General features: G+C 51.1%; 1 protein-coding gene across 1 annotated transcript in view; it reads right to left on the bottom strand.

The window, feature by feature from the left end:
- Positions 1–20,401, bottom strand: part of LOC139381607 (formin-2-like) — a 143,856-nt gene that overhangs the window by 89,556 nt on the left and 33,899 nt on the right. The window contains exons 4-7 of the mRNA XM_071125260.1: positions 20,012–20,023; positions 18,546–18,607; positions 16,754–17,967; positions 11,076–11,220 (exon numbers count right to left, since the gene is read on the bottom strand). Coding sequence (XP_070981361.1) covers positions 11,076–11,220; positions 16,754–17,967; positions 18,546–18,607; positions 20,012–20,023 — 1,433 coding nt within the window. The remainder of the gene's footprint in view (positions 1–11,075; positions 11,221–16,753; positions 17,968–18,545; positions 18,608–20,011; positions 20,024–20,401) is intronic.

Genomic DNA, 20,401 nt, shown 5'->3' with positions numbered 1-20,401 from the left:
GTGAAGGAGAGAGTGAAGGAGAGAGTGAAGGAGAGAGTGAAGGAGAGAGTGGGAGAGAAAGAGAGAGAGAAGGAGAGAAAGAGGGGGCGAAAGACCAGCGCGAGATGCAATCATGAAAAAACAAAAAGATCATTACTTGACACATTGGAAAGAATTAACAAAAAAACAGAGCAAACTATAATACTATTTGGCCCTAAACAGAGAGTATACACAGCGGCAGAATACCTGACCACTGTGACTGACCCAAACTTAAGGAAAGCTTTGACTATGTACAGACTTAGTGAGCATAGCCTTGCTATTGAGAAAGGCTGCCGTAGGCAGACCTGGCTCTCAAGAGAAGACAGGCTATGTGCACACTGCCCACAAAATGAGGTGGAAACTGAGCTGCACTTCCTAACCTCCTGCCCACTGTATGACCGAGGAGAGGGGAGGGGGAGGGCGGTGGGAGAAAGAGGGGGAGAGGGGACGGGGAGGGCAGTGGGAGAAAGAGGGGGAGGGGGGTGGGAGAAAGAGGGGGGAGGGAGAAAGAGGGGGGAAGAGGGGAGGGGGGTGGGAGAAAGAGGGGGGAAGAGGGGAGGGGGGGAGAAAGAGGGGGAAGAGGGGGAAGAGGGGAGGGGGGAGGAGAAAGAGGGGGGAAGAGGGGAGGGGGGAGGAGAAAGAGGGGGGAAGAGGGGAGGGGGAGAGGGGAGGGAGAAAGAGGGGGGGAGAAAGATGGGGGAGGGTGGTGGGAGAAAGAGGGGGGAGGGCGGTGGGAGAAAGAGGGGGGAGGGCGGTGGGAGAAAGTGAGGTGGAAACTGAGCTGCACTTCCTAACCTCCTGCCCACTGTATGACCGAGGAGAGGGGAGGGGGAGGGCGGTGGGAGAAAGAGGGGGGAGAGGGGACGGGGAGGGCAGTGGGAGAAAGAGGGGGAGGGGGGTGGGAGAAAGAGGGGGGAGGGAGAAAGAGGGGGAAGAGGGGAGGGGGGTGGGAGAAAGAGGGGGGAAGAGGGGAGGGGGGAGAAAGAGGGGGGAAGAGGGGGAAGAGGGGAGGGGGGAGGAGAAAGAGGGGGGAAGAGGGGAGGGGGGAGGAGAAAGAGGGGGGAAGAGGGGAGGGGGGAGAGGGGAGGGAGAAAGAGGGGGGGAGAAAGATGGGGGAGGGTGGTGGGAGAAAGAGGGGGGAGGGCGGTGGGAGAAAGAGGGGGGAGGGCGGTGGGAGAAAGAGGGGGGAGGGCGGTGGGAGAAAGAGGGGGGAGGGCGGTGGGAGAAAGAGGGGGGAGGGCGGTGGGAGAAAGAGGGGGGAGGGCGGTGGGAGAAAGAGGGGGGAGAGGGGACGGGGAGGGCGGTGGGAGAAAGAGGGGGGAGGGCGGTGGGAGAAAGAGGGGGGGAGAGGGGTGGGAGAAAGAGGAGGGAGAGGGGTGGGAGAAAGGGGGGGAGATGGGTGGGAGAAAGAGGGGGGGAGAGGGGTGGGAGAAAGAGGGGGGGAGAGGGGTGGGAGAAAGAGGGGGGGAGAAAGAGGGGGGAAGAGAGGAGAAAGAGGGGGGAAGAGAGGAGGGGGGAGGAGAAAGAGGGGGGAAGAGAGGAGGGGGGGAGGAGAAAGAGGGGGGAAGAGGGGAGGGGGGAGAGGGGAGGGAGAAAGAGGGGGGGAGAAAGAGGGGGGAGGGCGGTGGGAGAAAGAGGGGGGAGGGCGGTGGGAGAAAGAGGGGGGAGGGCGGTGGGAGAAAGAGGGGGGAGAGGGGACGGGGAGGGCGGTGGGAGAAAGAGGGGGGAGGGCGGTGGGAGAAAGAGGGGGGGAGAAAGAGGGGGGAGAGGGGTGGGAGAAAGGGGGGGAGATGGGTGGGAGATGGGTGGGAGAAAGAGGGGGGAGAGGGGTGGGAGAAAGAGGGGGAGAAAGAGGGGGGGAGAGGGGTGGGAGAAAGAGGGGGAGAGAGGGGTGGGAGGGCGGTGGGAGAAAGAGGGGGGGAGAGGGGAGGGGAAGTTATTGCAAATGTATTTTAGAAGCCTGACATCCCAGTTACAAAGTCACATTCTCAACCTCTGATGTGATCAGTGGAAGGACATGTGGACCTAACCAACCTCTGATGTGATCAGTGGAAGGACATGTGGACCTGACCAACCTCTGATGTGATCAGTGGAAGGACATGTGGACCTGACCAACCTCTGATGTGATCAGTGGAAGGACCTGACCAACCTCTGATGTGATCAGTGGAAGGACATGTGGACCTGACCAACCTCTGATGTGATCAGTGGAAGGACATGTGGACCTGACCAACCTCTGATGTGATCAGTGGAAGGACATGTGGACCTGACCTTCCCACAACGTTGCTTACTACCGACTCTCATCCAAGGTCACGGTTTCCCTATTGACCTTTACCGGCCAGAACAGTTTCCTGACGGGAACAAAGTGACACCCCCAGCTAACATTCAGGATAGGACGAACTTCCTGTGTACTTCATTGTCAGAGTAGGTGTTGCTCATTCCATCCCTCCTGCTTCAACCTGGCATCATATCTAAACGTCTGCTCTGTGACGTACCATATTCTCTCCATCCCTCCTGCTTCAACCTGGCATCATATCTAAACGTCTGCTCTGTGACGTACCATATTCCTTCTATAATCAGAAACATGACATTTCCTCTGTTTCCTCCTCAACAGCGCCCCGGGACAGTGTTGGCAGGCAATTAAGGAATGGAGAAAATAGCAAAGAAAAACAGTCTTTATATGATTATAAACGACTGGCGTCCATTTCCCCATCAGCAGCTGGAGCACAACGACCCGCTCTCTGATTAAATAATTACCCTGTAGGAGGTGGAGAGACAGACCAGACGTTCTGCTGGGAGAGGGGACCTGACCTCACACAGGCCAGGTCTACTCGGAGAGAGAGAGAGACAGACCAGACGTTCTGCTGGGAGAGGGGACCTGACCTCACACAGGCCAGGTCTACTCGGAGAGAGATAGGGGAACCCACGGTGACCTCACACAGGACAAGTCTACTCGGAGAGGGAGAGGGGAACCCACGGTGACCTCACACAGGCCAGGTCTAATAGGAGAGAGAGAGGGGAACCCACAGTGACCTCACACAGGCCAGGTCTACTAGGAGAGAGAGAGACAGACCAGACGTTCTGCTGGGAGAGGGGACCTGACCTCACACAGGACAGGTCTAATAGGAGAGGGAGAGGGGAACCCACGGTGACCTCACACAGGCCAGGTCTACTCGGAGAGGGAGAGGGGAACCCACGGTGACCTCACACAGGCCAGGTCTACTCGGAGAGAGAGAGACAGACCAGACGTTCTGCTGGGAGAGGGGACCTGACCTCACACAGGACAGGTCTAATAGGAGAGGGAGAGGGGAACCCACGGTGACCTCACACAGGCCAGGTCTACTAGGAGAGAGAGAGGGGATCCCACGGTGACCTCACACAGGCCAGGTCTACTAGGAGAGAGGGGAACCCACATTGACCTCACAGGCCAGGTCTACTAGGAGAGCGAGAGGGAGAACCACAAATATGAAGAACCACAAAACAAATCGGTGAGGGGGGAGGGGGGGGGAGGAGAACAAGAAATTATGGATTTTCAGAACCCTTTGGAAATATTCCATGGTCAAGTCAATGTGTTTCTTCTTCGGTCCTATCGCACAAATCCCTCAATGCATAAAAGAGAGTACCAGCTGCCAGTGAAATCTACTTCAAATTCCGCCCATGCCGTTGAACACACTACACCAACTTACTTTCTCGAAATCCTTCATAATACTGCTTTAGATAGATAGATGCTTTCCCAAATTATGTGCTGCCCAAACACCTACACTTGTTCTGTTTTTATTCCTTTAATGTCCTTGTTTTTTGAGGTGGGAGTTGAGCAGGGTCTGTGTTTTGTTTACCTCTGAATCAGAAGACTGACTATACCGGCACACTTTACAGTGACAAAACAAGGGTTACCTTACCTACAAAACACGGTGACCTCACACAGGACAGGTCTACTAGGAGAGAGAGAGAGAGAGAGAGAGGGAGAGGGGAACCCACGGTGACCTCACACAGGCCAGGACTACTAGGAGAGAGAGAGGGGAACCCACGGTGACCTCACACAGGCCAGGTCTACTAGGAGAGAGGGGAACCCACGGTGACCTCACACAGGCCAGGTCTATTAGGAGAGAGAGAGAGAGGGGGGAACCCACGGTGACCTCACTACAAGACTGCAGCAGTGTGTCTTAAAGCCAATTTATGCTTGATCCGAAAATGTGCAGAGCCCAGAGACTGGAACAGTGTGTGTTTACTGTGCAGAGCCCAGAGACTGGAACAGTGTGTGTTTACTGTGTAGAGCCCAGAGACTGGAACAGTGTGTGTTTACTGTGTAGAGCCCAGAGACTGGAACAGTGTGTGTTTACTGTGTAGAGCCCAGAGACTGGAACAGTGTGTGTTTACTGTGCAGAGCCCAGAGACTGGAACAGTGTGTGTTTACTGTGCAGAGCCCAGAGACTGGTACAGTGTGTGTTCAATGTGTAGAGCCCAGAGACTGGAACAGTGTGTGTTTACTGTGTAGAGCCCAGAGACTGGAACAACACTGTGTTTACTGTGTAGAGCCCAGGGACTGGAACAGTGCGTGTTTACTGTGTAGAGCCCAGAGACTGGAACAGTGCGTGTTTACTGTGTAGAGCCCAGAGACTGGAACAGTGCGTGTTTACTGTGTAGAGCCCAGAGACTGGAACAGTGTGCGTTTACTGTGCAGAGCCCAGAGACTGGTACAGTGTGTGTTCACTGTGTAGAGCCCAGAGACTGGAACAACACTGTGTTTACTGTGTAGAGCCCAGAGACTGGAACAGTGTGTGTTTACTGTGTAGAGCCCAGAGACTGGAACAGTGTGTGTTTACTGTGTAGAGCCCAGAGACTGGAACAGTGTGTGTTTACTGTGTAGAGCCCAGAGACTGGAACAACACTGTGTTCACTGTGTAGAGCCCAGAGACTGGAACAACACTGTGTTTACTGTGTAGAGCCCAGGGACTGGAACAGTGCGTGTTTACTGTGTAGAGCCCAGAGACTGGAACAGTGCGTGTTTACTGTGTAGAGCCCAGAGACTGGAACAGTGTGCGTTTACTGTGCAGAGCCCAGAGACTGGTACAGTGTGTGTTCACTGTGTAGAGCCCAGAGACTGGAACAGTGTGTGTTTACTGTGTAGAGCCCAGAGACTGGAACAACACTGTGTTTAATGTGCAGAGCCCAGAGACTGGAACAGTGTGTGTTTACTGTGTAGAGCCCAGACTGGAACAGTGTGTGTTTACTGTGTAGAGCCCAGAGACTGGAACAGTGTGTGTTTACTGTGCAGAGCCCAGAGACTGGAACAGTGTGTGTTTACTGTGTAGAGCCCAGAGACTGGAACAGTGTGCGTTTACTGTGTAGAGCCCAGAGACTGGAACAGTGTGCGTTTACTGTGTAGAGCCCAGAGACTGGAACAGTGTGTGTTTACTGTGTAGAGCCCAGAGACTGGAACAACACTGTGTTTACTGTGCAGAGCCCAGAGACTGGAACAGTGTGTGTTTACTGTGTAGAGCCCAGACTGGAACAGTGTGTGTTTACTGTGTAGAGCCCAGAGACTGGAACAGTGTGTGTTTACTGTGTAGAGCCCAGAGACTGGAACAGTGCGTGTTTACTGTGTTTGCCCCGAAGACCAATAACGTTTAAAACATTGTTTTTAGTTTGTGTTGTCTGATTTCGATCAGAAACTCAAGACAATGGACAGTGTTCCACTGTGATTCAGCACCACGTCGGTCTGCCTGGCACCCTGCGTCAGCGGCTGGAAACATTCTCCATCTAACAGTAGTCTATTACGTACAGACATAAACGTTCCCCTTCAGAGAGTCAACAGATGACCCGTGAATACGTCACCTTCTCTCGCTCTACCCCCCCCCCCCCCCCCCCCCCCTCGGGTTGGTCGGTGTGTCGGCGTTTCACCAGGACCCAAACAACCAAGATCCAAATAAACAGACTCCGTAACAACGGCAGTTCTGCTCTACAAGGTTATGGAGGAAATGGGAAAGAACCTCACCTGGATGGGAGGACGTGGGAGGAAAAGGGAAAGAACCTCACCTGGATGGGAGGACGTGGGAGGAAATGGGAAAGAACCTCACCTGGATGGGAGGACGTGGGAGGAAATGGGAAAGAACCTCACCTGGATGGGAGGACGTGGGAGGAAATGGGAAAGAACCTCACCTGGATGGGAGGACGTGGGAGGAAATGGGAAAGAACCTCACCTGGATGGGAGGACGTGGGAGGAAATGGGAAAGAACCTCACCTGGATGGGAGGACGTGGGAGGAAATGGGAAAGAACCTCACCTGGATGGGAGGACGTGGGAGGAAATGGGAAAGAACCTCACCTGGATGGGAGGACGTGGGAGGAAATGGGAAAGAACCTCACCTGGATGGGAGGACGTGGGAGGAAATGGGAAAGAACCTCACCTGGATGGGAGGACGTGGGAGGAAATGGGAAAGAACCTCACCTGGATGGGATGACGTGGGAGGAAATGGGAAAGAACCTCACCTGGATGGGATGACGTGGGAGGAAATGGGAAAGAACCTCACCTGGATGGGAGGACGTGGGCGGAAATGGGAAAGAACCTCACCTGGATGGGAGGACGTGGGAGGAAATGGGAAAGAACCTCACCTGGATGGGAGGACGTGGGAGGAAATGGGAAAGAGCCTCACCTGGATGGGAGGACGTGGGAGGAAATGGGAAAGAGCCTCACCTGGATGGGAGGACGTGGGAGGAAATGGGAAAGAACCTCACCTGGATGGGAGGACGTGGGAGGAAATGGGAAAGAACCTCACCTGGATGGGAGGACGTGGGAGGAAATGGGAAAGAACCTCACCTGGATGGGAGGACGTGGGAGGAAATGGGAAAGAACCTCACCTGGATGGGAGGACGTGGGTAATGTTAGAGCTCTGGGACCGGATCGATCAAACGTCTGAGTAAGAGAGCTGATCTAGGATCAGTGCCTTTTAGATCGCAGTGTGTACTTGGTCAGGGGAGAACCTGATCCTAGAACAGCCCTTACTCTGATGCTTAAAAGAAGAAAAAGACAATGGTACCTTGTCTTACGTCTGTGACCATTTTAGTCTGTCAAATGTGAATTGGGGGACACACAGTAAACAGAAGTGACTGTCTCTTTAAATTCCACACAGCCAGTTAGGAGCTAGAGAGGTGCTGACATCATCAGTCATGACATCAGACTGGGGTTAGACCAATGGAAAGAGGAAACAAAGGGGCTTCATCTCAGATCATTGATGAGGTAAAACCATATTGTTACCACAGTGTATGAAACTATACATACTTTGATAAGGGGGGGGGGGCTTTATCTCAGATACATACTTTGATAAGGGGGGGGGGTGATTTGGTGAATGAAACCCCTGAAACTTTTACCATGATATGTCCCTAAAACAAATTACAGCATATTTAGTCAATTCATTTAAAGTAAATATTATCAGGCTTTTTCAATAAAACCAAATCGTAGTGGCATTACAAATAAAACAGTCTGTGTGTCTGCTGTGTTTTCTTTGAGCATCTGGCCTATGACATCAGCGCAGGCATTTCACACATATTACATTAACATGTAGCCCTCATTTAATCCTCAGCCTTTTCTCTCCTCTTAACGTAAAATCAGGCTCCTTAAAACACATCTTCAAATCTGACTAAAACTGCAAAACAATTTGATAAATCCCAACGGAAACACTTCCTGTAGCTGGCACGGCGACCGGAATTAAAAACTAAAGAAAACATGTTAATTAAAATGAGATGGTTTCCTCGGTAACCTCCGGCAGCTAGCAGGGGACAAAGGACAGCATTTACTCCAATCAGCATCTAAGGAAACGTTTTAAACACGGAGGTCAAATCGCTGAAACAACATTAAAATTCCCAAAACACTTTATTTGGTAACTCAAATAGCCTCCAGATTTAGGTCTAACCACAAGACAACTTTAGGAGAAAAGTGACAGGGATTCATCTTTAAAATAAGACAGAAGAAAAGATTGGCTCAGGAAACTAGTATTTTAAACGGCAATATTTAATAACGGGGACCGGACCCTCAGCCCATACAGGCCGGGACCGAACCCTCAGCCCATACAGGCCGGGACCGAACCCTCAGCCTATACAGGCCGGGACCGAACCCTCAGCCTATACAGGCCGGGACCGAACCCTCAGCCTATACAGGCCGGGACCGAACCCTCAGCCTATACAGGCCGGGACCGAACCCTCAGCCTATACAGGCCGGGACCGAACCCTCAGCCTATACAGGCCGGGACCGAACCCTCAGCCTATACAGGCCGGGACCGAACCCTCAGCCTATACAGGCCGGGACCGAACCCTCAGCCTATACAGGCCGGGACCGGACCCTCAGCCTATACAGGCCGGGACCGGACCCTCAGCCTATACAGGCCGGGACCGGACCCTCAGACTATACAGGCCGGGACCGAACCCTCAGACTATACAGGCCGGGACCGAACCCTCAGACTATACAGGCCGGGACCGAACCCTCAGACTATACAGGCCGGGACCGAACCCTCAGACTATACAGGCCGGGACCGAACCCTCAGACTATACAGGCCGGGACCGAACCCTCAGACTATACAGGCCGGGACCGAACCCTCAGACTATACAGGCCGGGACCGAACCCTCAGAATATACAGGCCGGGACTGAACCCTCAGACTATACAGGCCGGGACTGAATCTCAGAGCCACACTATACAGGGCAGGACCGACCCTCAGAGCCACACTATACAGGCCTGGACTGCTCAGATCAGCTACAGACTGGTGTGTGAGGTGTGTGTGGTGTGGTGTGTGTGTGGTGTGTGTCCATGTGGGCTTCCCTGTAGCGTTGTTCTTTATTGATGACAGATCCTCGTTCTCCTACTCCAGTCAAAACACAGTGTGATTGAACGGCCTGTCAAAACAACAAGCTCTGCGGAGCTCAGATGAAATCACATCATCTGAACATGGTTTAGATGGTTAGACTTGGCTACACGGTCTGCCTCCACAATGGCACCATGTTCCTTACATTGGGCCCTGATCAAAAGGACTGATCAGACCGAGCCGCAGAGCCAGGACTGATCCTCAGACCGAGCCGCAGAGCCAGGACTGATCCTCAGACCGAGCCGCAGAGCCAGGACTGATCCTCAGACCGAGCCGCAGAGCCAGGACTGATCCTCAGACCGAGCCGCAGAGCCAGGACTGATCGTGATTTCCTCTTCAGGAGGACAGTCAGAAATTCTGCACAAATGTTTAGTAGTGGAGAACTGAGCCTAAAGCGACAGGGACCTTTAATCACATCCATTCCCAGGTCAGTAGAAACCCCCCCAGACAGTTCCCAGTTCAGTAGAAACCACCCCAGACAGTTCCCAGTTCAGTAGAAACCACCCCAGACAGTTCCCAGGTCAGTAGAAACCACCCCAGACAGTTCCCAGGTCAGTAGAAACCCCCCCAGACAGTTCCCAGTTCAGTAGAAACCACCCCAGACAGTTCCCAGGTCAGTAGAAACCCCCCCCAGACAGTTCCCAGTTCAGTAGAAACCACCCCAGACAGTTCCCAGGTCAGTAGAAACCACCCAGACAGTTCCCAGTTCAGTAGAAACCACCCCAGACAGTTCCCAGGTCAGTAGAAACCACCCCAGACAGTTCCCAGGTCAGTAGAAACCACCCCAGACAGTTCCCAGGTCAGTAGAAACCACCCCAGACAGTTCCCAGGTCAGTAGAAACCACCCCAGACAGTTCCCAGGTCAGTAGAAACCACCCCAGACAGTTCCCAGGTCAGTAGAAACCACCCCAGACAGTTCCCAGGTCAGTAGAAACCACCCCAGACAGTTCCCAGGTCAGTAGAAACCACCCCAGACAGTTCCCAGGTCAGTAGAAACCACCCCAGAAGGTTCCCAGGTCAGTAGAAACCACCCCAGAAGGTTCCCAGGTCAGTAGAAACCACCCCAGACGGTTCCCAGGTCAGTAGAAAACCACCCCAGACAGTTCCCAGGTCAGTAGAAAAACCAGAACCCAGACAGTTCCCAGGTCAGTAGAAAACCCAGAACCCAGACAGTTCCCAGGTCAGTAGAAAACCCAGAACCCAGACAGTTCCCAGGTCAGTAGAAAACCCAGAACCCAGACAGTTCCCAGGTCAGTAGAAAACCCAGAACCCAGACAGTTCCCAGGTCAGTAGAAAACCCAGAACCCAGACAGTTCCCAGTTCAGTAGAAACCACCCCAGACAGTTCCCAGGTCAGTAGAAACCCCAGAACCCAGACAGTTCAACTGAAGGAGAACAACAGAACAGCTAGAAGGAAGGATGAAATGGAGAACTACATAAGGGTGATTGGACAATTAGACAGGGGGCACTGGGACAGGACAGGAGGACAGGGAACACTGGGACAGGACAGGAGGACAGGGGACACTGGGACAGGACAGGAGGACAGGGGACACTGGGACAGGACAGGAGGACAGGGGACACGGACAGGACAGGAGGACAGGGGACACGGACAGGACAGGGGACACGGACACGGACAGGAGGACAGGGGACACGGACAGGAGGACAGGGGACACTGGGACAGGAGTACAGGGGACACTGGGACAGGACAGGAGGACAGGGGACACTGGGACAGGACAGGAGGACAGGGGACACGGACAGGACAGGAGGACAGGACAGGGGGACAGGGGACACGGGGACCTGACAGGGGTAAAATAGGACAGGGGTAAATAGGACAGGGGAGGGTATCTGATCTCACCTGTTTGGCTTTAGACTTGGTGATGGTATCTGACAGGGGTAAATAGGACAGGGGAGGGTATCTGATCTCACCTGTTTGGCTTTAGACTTGGTGATGGTATCTGACAGGGGTAAATAGGACAGGGGAGGGTATCTGATCTCACCTGTTTGGCTTTAGACTTGGTGATGGTATCTGACAGGGGTAAATAGGACAGGGGAGGGTATCTGATCTCACCTGTTTGGCTTTAGACTTGGTGATGGTATCTGACAGGGGTAAATAGGACAGGGGAGGGTATCTGATCTCACCTGTTTGGCTTTAGACTTGGTGATGGTATCTGACAGGGGTAAATAGGACAGGGGAGGGTATCTGATCTCACCTGTTTGGCTTTAGACTTGGTGATGGTATCTGACAGGGGTTTCTTCTTCTCCTTCACAGCAGTCTTGGAGAACAGCTCTACGAACTCCTCAAAGTTCACATCAGGCTCCTGTATCTTGTCCCAGACCAGCGACGTGCTCACCTCTCTAGGATGAGGGAAGAGTTAGTGAGGTTGTGACTGTTGGATCTTTACTAAAAGATCCCAGAAATGTTCCAGATGCACAAAAACCTTATTTCACTCAAATGATTTGCACATATTAGTTGACATCCCTGTTAAGTCAGAATTTCTCCTTTATCAAGGTAATCCATCCACCTGACAGGTGTGGCATATCAAGAAGCTGATTAAAACAGCATGATCATTACACAGGTGCACCTCGTGCTGGGGACAATGCAAAGTCCACTCTAAAATATGTGCAGTTTTGTCACAACACAACAAATGTCTCGCTTTGAAGATTTGTGCAATTGGTATGCTGACTGCAGGAACGTCCACCAGAGTCGTTGCCAGAGAATTTGTTCTCAACCAACTTGGGAGGCCTATGCCCCCGGCTGCGCACCCAGCCAATCAGGTGAAATCCATATATTACGGCCTAATGTTTTTATTTAAATTGACCGATTTCCTTATATGAAACTGTAACTCAGTAAAATCTTTGAAATATTTACGCTTACATTGTTGTTCAGTAAACATATGAGCCCCAGTACTACACCTTGAGTGAGAAATATCAATGTCAATACTAAGTATCCATTCTACCATCAACCAATGTCAGTACTAAGTATTCTCTCTACCATCAATTGATGTCAGTACTAAGTATCCATTCTACCATCAACCGATGTCAGTACTAAGCATCCATTCTACCATCAACCGATGTCAGTACTAACTATTCTATCCACCATCAATTGATGTCAGTACTAAGTATCCATTCTACCATCAATCGATACCTGCAAAGCTCTTCTCCTGCCAATCAGAGAGGAAACAGGCCTCCAAAGCTCTTCTCCAGCCAATCAGAGAGGATGCAGACCTCCAAAGCTCTTCTCCAGCCAATCAGAGAGGATGCAGTCTGCTGTATGCTGCCTGCGCAACACCCGTTTTTCATTCAAACATCGGCTTCACTTCCAACACATCTTTCTTTAATTTCACTGTGTTAATGGTGTTTCTCAATATGCATTCTACCGTGCTCCACACACACTGATGCTCCGAGTTCTCTTGAGTACGTTCATATGAGGACGAGAGTGTGGAGAACACATAAAACCTTAAATTAGACCTTCAATCTCACGCTGAGCAGCACTCCCTCTACTGTATTACCTCACGCAGAGCAGCACTCCCCCTACTGTCTTACCTCACGCCGAGCAGCACTCCCCCTACTGTATTACCTCACGCAGAGCAGCACTCCCCCTACTGTATTACCTCACGCAGAGCAGCACTCCCCCTACTGTATTACCTCACACTCCCCCTACTGTATTACCTCACGCAGAGCAGCACTCCCCCTACTGTATTACCTCACGCCGAGCAGCGCTCACCCTACTGTATTACCTCACGCAGAGCAGCGCTCACCCTACTGTATTACCTCACGCTGAGCAGCACTCCCCCTACTGTATTACCTCACACTGAGCAGCACTCCCCCTACTGTATTACCTCACGCTGAGCAGCACTCCCCCTACTGTATTACCTCACGCCGAGCAGCACTCCCCCTACTGTATTACCTCACGCCGAGCAGCACTCCCCCTACTGTATTACCTCACGCCGAGCAGCACTCCCTCTACTGTATTACCTCAGCACTCCCCCTACTGTATTACCTCACGCCGAGCAGCACTCCCCCTACTGTATTACCTCACGCCGAGCAGCACTCCCCCTACTGTATTACCTCACGCTGAGCAGCACTCCCTCTACTGTATTACCTCAGCACTCCCCCTACTGTATTACCTCAGCACTCCCCCTACTGTATTACCTCAGCACTCCCCCTACTGTACTACCTCACGTTGAGCAGCACTCCCTCTACTGTATTGCCTCACGCTGAGCAACACTCCTCCTACTGTATTACCTCACGCCGAGCAGCACTCCCCCTACTGTATTACCTCACGCCGAGCAGCACTCCCCCTAAATGTTATGCAAGGTAGATGTAAATTATTTGTGGGTATCTGGCTGGCTAACAGTAGCAGCCAGCCCCATCAACAGTAGCAGCCAGCCCCATCAACAGTAGCAGCTAGCCCCATCAACAGTAGCAGCTATCCCCATCAACAGTAGCAGCTATCCCCATCAACAGTAGCAGCTATCCCCATCAACAGTAGCAGCTATCCCCATCAACAGTAGCAGCTATCCCCATCAACAGTAGCAGCTATCCCCATCAACAGTAGCAGCTATCCCCATCAACAGTAGCAGCTAGCCAGTTAGCCCCATCAACAGTAGCAGCTATCCCCATCAACAGTAGCAGCTAGCCAGTTAGCCCCATCAACAGTAGCAGCTAGTCAGTTATCCCCATCAACAGTAGAAGCTAGCCAGTTAGCCCCATCAACAGTAGCAGCTAACCAGTTATCCCCATCAACAGTAGCAGCTAGCCAGTTAGCCCTAATAACAGTAGTAGCTAGTCAGTTAGCCCTATCAACAGTAGCAGCTAGCCAGTTAGCCCTAATAACAGTAGTAGCTAGTCAGTTAGCCCTATCAACAGTAGCAGCTAGCCAGTTATCCCCATCAACAGTAGAAGCTAGCCAGTTAGCCCCATCAACAGTAGCAGCTAGCCAGTTATCCCCATCAACAGTAGCAGCTAGCCAGTTATCCCCATCAACAGTAGCAGCTAGCCAGTTAGCCCTATCAACAGTAGCAGCTAGCCAGTTAGCCCTATTAACAGTAGTAGCTAGCCAGTTAGCCCTTTTGACTTACTATGGGCTCGCTATCTATGCACATTTATGCATTGTAGGCAGGTAAATGTACCAAAATTAACATAGTATGGATGTAACATATCAAGATTAAAATATTGCCTGAGCAGCACTCCCTCTACTGTATTGCCTCACGCTGAGCAGCACTCCCCCTACTGTATTACCTCACGCTGAGCAGCACTCCCTCTACTGTATTGCCTCACGCTGAGCAGCACTCCCCCTACTGTATTACCTCACGCTGAGCAGCACTCCCTCTACTGTATTGCCTCACGCTGAGCAGCACTCCCCCTACTGTATTACCTCACACTGAGCAGCACTCCCCCTACTGTATTACCTCACGCTGAGCAGCACTCCCTCTACTGTATTACCTCACGCTGAGCAGCACTCCCCCTACTGTATTACCTCACGCTGAGCAGCACTCCCCCTACTGTATTACCTCACGCCGAGCAGCACTCCCCCTACTGTATTACCTCACGCCGAGCAGCACTCCCCCTAAATGTAAAGGTAAATTATTTGTGGGTATCTGGCCAGTTAGCCCCATCAACAGTAGCACCTAGCCAGTTATCCCCATCAACATGAACAGGCAACATTTCATTCCGAAGTTGGCGATTACTTTCTCGCGCTTTAGCTCAAATGTCCGCCATCTGATTTCAAGAAACGTTGCATAGTGTACTCGTCATTTTTCTGTGCATACTTTGTTGAAACTTGATGCTTTATTTTATTTTACCTTTATTTAACTAGGCAAGTCAGTTAAGAACAAATTCTTATTTTCAATGACGGCCTAGGAACAGTGGGTTAAAAATCTGTCGTTCAGTCAGCTCGGGGATTTGAACTTGCAACCTTCCGGTTACTAGTCCAACGCTCTAACCACTAGGCTACCCTGCCGCCCCAGTAGCATGCTGGGGCGGCAGGGGATGCTTTAAAAATATGTACAAAATGGCGTATGCATCTGAGAAGTGTCCTCCGTTTCACATACTTTGATTCGGACTCGTACTCCGACCCTCCTGCATTTTGAGAAACAGCCTTGTCCACACTATCATAAACGCTGAACAGGATCCTCTTTAGTCGGGGACATGGTCTGGAACAATACAGCAAGGCCCACAAAGCTTCTCAGAATAAGACTGCAGATCTAGGATCAGTTTTCCATCTTTAATCATAATGAAATGGAACTAAGACTCTTTATGACCTGATCCTAGATCACCACTCCTACTGAGACTATGACCTGATCCTAGATCACCACTCCTACTGAGACTATGACCTGATCCTAGATCACCACTCCTACTGAGACTATGACCTGATCCTAGATCACCACTCCTACTGAGACTATGACCTGATCCTAGATCACCACTCCTACTGAGACCCTCTATGACCTGATCCTAGATCACCACTCCTACTGAGACCATGGCCTGATCCTAGATCACCACTCCTACTGAGACTATGACCTGATCCTAGATCACCACTCCTACTGAGACCCTCTATGACCTGATCCTAGATCACCACTCCTACTGAGACTATGACCTGATCCTAGATCACCACTCCTACTGAGACTATGACCTGATCCTAGATCACCACTCCTACTGAGACTATGACCTGATCCTAGATCACCACTCCTACTGAGACCCTCTATGACCTGATCCTAGATCACCACTCCTACTGAGACCCTCTATGACCTGATCCTAGATCACCACTCCTACTGAGACTATGATCTGATCCTAGATCAACACTCCTACTGAGACTATGACCTGATCCTAGATCACCACTCCTGAGACTATGACCTGATCCTAGATCACCACTCCTACTGAGACTCTTTATGACCTGATCCTAGATCACCACTCCTACTGAGACTATGACCTGATCCTAGATCACCACTCCTACTGAGACTCTTTATGACCTGATCCTAGATCACCACTCCTGAGACCATGACCTGATCCTAGATCACCACTCCTACTGAGACTATGACCTGATCCTAGATCACCACTCCTACTGAGACTATGACCTGATCCTAGATCACCACTCCTACTGAGACTATGACCTGATCCTAGATCACCACTCCTACTGAGACTATGACCTGATCCTAGATCACCACTCCTACTGAGACTATGACCTGATCCTAGATCACCACTCCTACTGAGACTATGACCTGATCCTAGATCACCACTCCTACTGAGACTATGACCTGATCCTAGATCACCACTCCTACTGAGACTATGACCTGATCCTAGATCACCACTCCTACTGAGACTATGACCTGATCCTAGATCACCACTCCTACTGAGACTATGACCTGATCCTAGATCACCACTCCTACTGAGACTATGACCTGATCCTAGATCACCACTCCTACTGAGACTATGACCTGATCCTAGATCACCACTCCTACTGAGACTATGACCTGATCCTAGATCACCACTCCTACTGAGACCATGACCTGATCCTAGATCACCACTCCTACTGAGACTCTTTATGACCTGATCCTAGATCACCACTCCTACTGAGACTCTTTATGACCTGATCCTAGATCACCATTCCTACTGAGACTCTTTATGACCTGATCCTAGATCACCACTCCTACCGAGACTATGATCTGATCCTAGATCACCACTCCTACCGAGACTATGATCTGATCCTAGATCACCACTCCTACTGAGACTATGACCTGATCCTAGATCACCACTCCTACTCTAAAGTCTTAGTGAATACAGGTACAGATGTTTATGTAACTAGTTATATGATTACTTTTTAGCATAAAGCTTTAGACAACTGCTGAAATAAAACAAATGGCTTGTTAAATACATTTGATTGATTGATTACTTTTTGTGTTGAGCTGAGTTGAGCTGTATCCTGGTCCAATAGAGAGGTTTCATGGGTCTGGGGGGCTCCACCACTCCTTTCCGGGGAGGTTTCTCCTGGGCCATGCCTAGAGCATACAGTCCCATGGGCAACGGAGGGACCAGGGAGCCCAGGGCACATGGTGGAGGAGGGCCACAGCCAGGAGGAGGAGGAGGAGGAGGAGGAGGAGGAGGTCCACCCATCCCAGGTAATGGTGGAGGGGGTGGGGGAGGGCCCATCCCTATCATCCCAGGTAAGGGAGGGGGTGGAGGTGCCATCCCCATGCCAGGGAGAGGAGGGGGTGGTGGGGGCATTGCACCCCCTGGTAGAGGAGGTGGAGGTGGTGGTGGGGGCATTGCACCCCCTGGTAGAGGAGGTGGAGGAGGTGGTGGGGGCATTGCACTCCCTGGTAGAGGAGGTGGAGGAGGTGGTGGAGGCATTGCACCCCCTGGTAGAGGAGGTGGAGGAGGTGGTGGGGGCATTGCACCCCCTGGTAGAGGAGGTGGAGGAGGTGGTGGGGGCATTGCACCCCCTGGTAGAGGAGGTGGTGGAGGAGGAGCCATGGAGTGACCAGGTAAAGGAGGTGGTGGGGGGGGTTTAATGCCACTCTGCTGCTGTTGGCACGTACAGACAAATGCTGGTGCGACCTTGGGGGAGAAGGGTATGGGTAGGGACAGGGCCAGTTCTGGGGGGAGTTTCAGCGGACAGGAGGAAGACAAAGAGGACTCTCCTCCAGCCTCGTTCACAAACAAGGGTGGCATCTGGTCCGGTAAAGGCACTTTAAACTTATAGCTTTCCTCCATAGGCGACGTCTGGACAGACTTGGCCTCCAGACAACTCAGGAGACAGTCAGTCTGCTGGTCTACATGACAGACCTCCTTCACTATCCTCTCTTCAGTCTGTAGGTCTACATGACAGACCTCCTTCACCATCCTCTCTTCAGTCTGTAGGTCTACATGACAGACCTCCTTCACTATCCTCTCCTCAGTCTGTAGGTCTACATGACAGACCTCCCGGTACAGATCCCCCTCCACACCAGCCTCCGGCTCCATACTAATAATATCTCTGTCCAGCAGGGGGTGCTGTTCCTCCAGCTCAGCTATCTTAGTCCGCAGGTCCTCAATGGTCTGTTCTAACTGCTGGATCACATTGACGTGCTCCTCTTTCAGCTTCACTGTTTTCAGCACTGACTCCTCCTGGAGAGCGAGAGAGGTGGGGCCAGAGAGCGAGAGAGGGGGGCGGGCAGAGAGCGAGAGAGGGGGGGGGGCAGAGAGCGAGAGAGGGGGGGGGGGCAGAGAGCGAGAGGAAAACAGTGTTCATATAAACCTTTAAAGCAATATGTTAACTGTATTATAACCAGAAGGAGAACAATGTTATATTCAACGTATTCTTGTTAGAGGCAGGGCTTCTTGTAGAGGAGCTAAATGACTTCATATGGGACAAGATGGCGGTTTTCAGAAGGACTTCAACAACAAGGAGCATCTCTAGGAGACACAGATAAGAGATAAACAAGGGAGAGGTCAGAGTCTGCCAGGTACTGGTCCACACACACCAAGACCCTCACTTAGAACTGCTATTAAGAGTATTCCACTAAACTAGTACAACTCTTAGTGGATGCTGCCCCCTTGTGGTTAATCAGGTGAAGGAGGCCAGGGCTATTCATGATGCTATTCTCTCCAAAGGGAAAGACTGTACAGTCCTATAGATAACCTCTCAGGTAGGGTTGGATGATTCCCTACTGACTAGGGAGACTAGGGAGACTAGGGAGACTGACCTGAAGTTGGCCGACTTCTTCCCTCTGATGTCTCTTCAGCCCCAAGATGGCTGCCTGGTGTTCTGTAGGAAGAGAGAGACGGGATACTTCTATATTATCACAACCAGAATACAACCACAACCATGCACGGTCAACTAGACCAGACCACTTTCTACTGGTATTAATCACTACCAGAATACAACCATGCACGGTCAACTAGACCAGACCACTTTCTACTGGTATTAATCACTACCAGAATACAACCATGCACGGTCAACTAGACCAGACCACTTTCTACTGGTATTAATCACTACCAGAATACAACCATGCACGGTCAACTAGACCAGACCACTTTCTACTGGTATTAATTACTACCAGAATACAACCACAACCATGCACGGTCAACTAGACCAGACCACTTTCTACTGGTATTAATCACTACCAGAATACAACCATGCACGGTCAACTAGACCAGACCACTTTCTACTGGTATTAATCACTACCAGAATACAACCATGCACGGTCAACTAGACCAGACCACTTTCTACTGGTATTAATCACTACCAGAATACAACCATGCACGGTCAAGTAGACCAGACCACTTTCTACTGGTATTAATCACTACCAGAATACAACCATGCACGGTCAACTAGACCAGACCACTTCCTACTGGTATTAATCACTACCAGAATACAACCATGCAGTCAACTAGACCAGACCACTTTCTACTGGTATTAATCACTACCAGAATACAACCATGCAGTCAACAAGACCAGACCACTTTCTACTGGTATTAATCACTACCAGAATACAACCATGCACGGTCAACTAGACCAGACCACTTTCTACTGGTATTAATCACTACCAGAATACAACCATGCAGTCAACTAGACCAGACAACATGCTACTGAATGATATGTGATACAATGATTACTTCAATTCACAATCCGTACCATCATGCATTGTGTTTCTTAGAATGAAATGAAAATTGACATTTAATGTGAACATCAAAAGTTGTTTAAAGCCTAATGTCATATCAAACCAATAGTTAGGGGAAAAGCAACATTACATCTAGCAGCCTGTTTTCTTTTAGGTGTTAGACTCAGCAGCAAGGACACACAGGATGTTTGTCGGGGGGAAAGAGTACAGGATGTTTGTCGGGGGGAAAGAGTACAGGATGTTTGTCGGGGGGAAAGAGTACAGGATGTTTGTCGGGAGGAAAGAGTACAGGATGTTTGCCGGGGGGAAAGAGTACAGGATGTTTGTCGGGAGGAAAGAGTACAGGATGTTTGTCGGGAGAAAGGGAGGGGAAAGCTGTGCTCAGAATATCAATCCATTTTTGCCTGCCTAAGCACTGACTCATTGTTGCTATGCAACCTTGGCCCTTTCAATAGCATGTGGGACTACAGACAGACAGCACATGACGAGCAAGTCCAAAAAGAAAGAGTTAAATGACCATGCAGAAACTAATTCACAATGTAACTTACCTTCATCGTCCTCTAAAGGTATCAGAGCAGGAAAGAAGAGATCCAGATCAGAAACAAGTCTTTCCTTAAATCTACACTGTTGGGTTAAATTACCGCTGGTCATATGTATCAAGGCACAGAGACGCAACGTCCTCTTAAAACCACTGGTATAAAACAGGAAGCTCAACTCTAACAGAACAAAAGCCGAGGCTACGAGCTCTCCACCCTGGCTAAGGGACGAGGCTACGAGCTCTCCACCCTGGCTAAGGGACGAGGCTACGAGCTCTCCACCCTGGCTAAGGGACGAGGCTACGAGCTCTCCACCCTGGCTAAGGGACGAGGCTACGAGCTCTCCACCCTGGCTAAGGGACGAGGCTACACGCTCTCCAACCTGGCTAAGGAAGTTAAAAT

Source organism: Oncorhynchus clarkii, chromosome 23 (genome assembly GCF_045791955.1).
Source record: "Oncorhynchus clarkii lewisi isolate Uvic-CL-2024 chromosome 23, UVic_Ocla_1.0, whole genome shotgun sequence".
Classification (NCBI taxonomy): Eukaryota; Metazoa; Chordata; class Actinopteri; order Salmoniformes; family Salmonidae; genus Oncorhynchus; species Oncorhynchus clarkii.
This window is presented reverse-complemented; position numbering and strand designations above follow the sequence as displayed.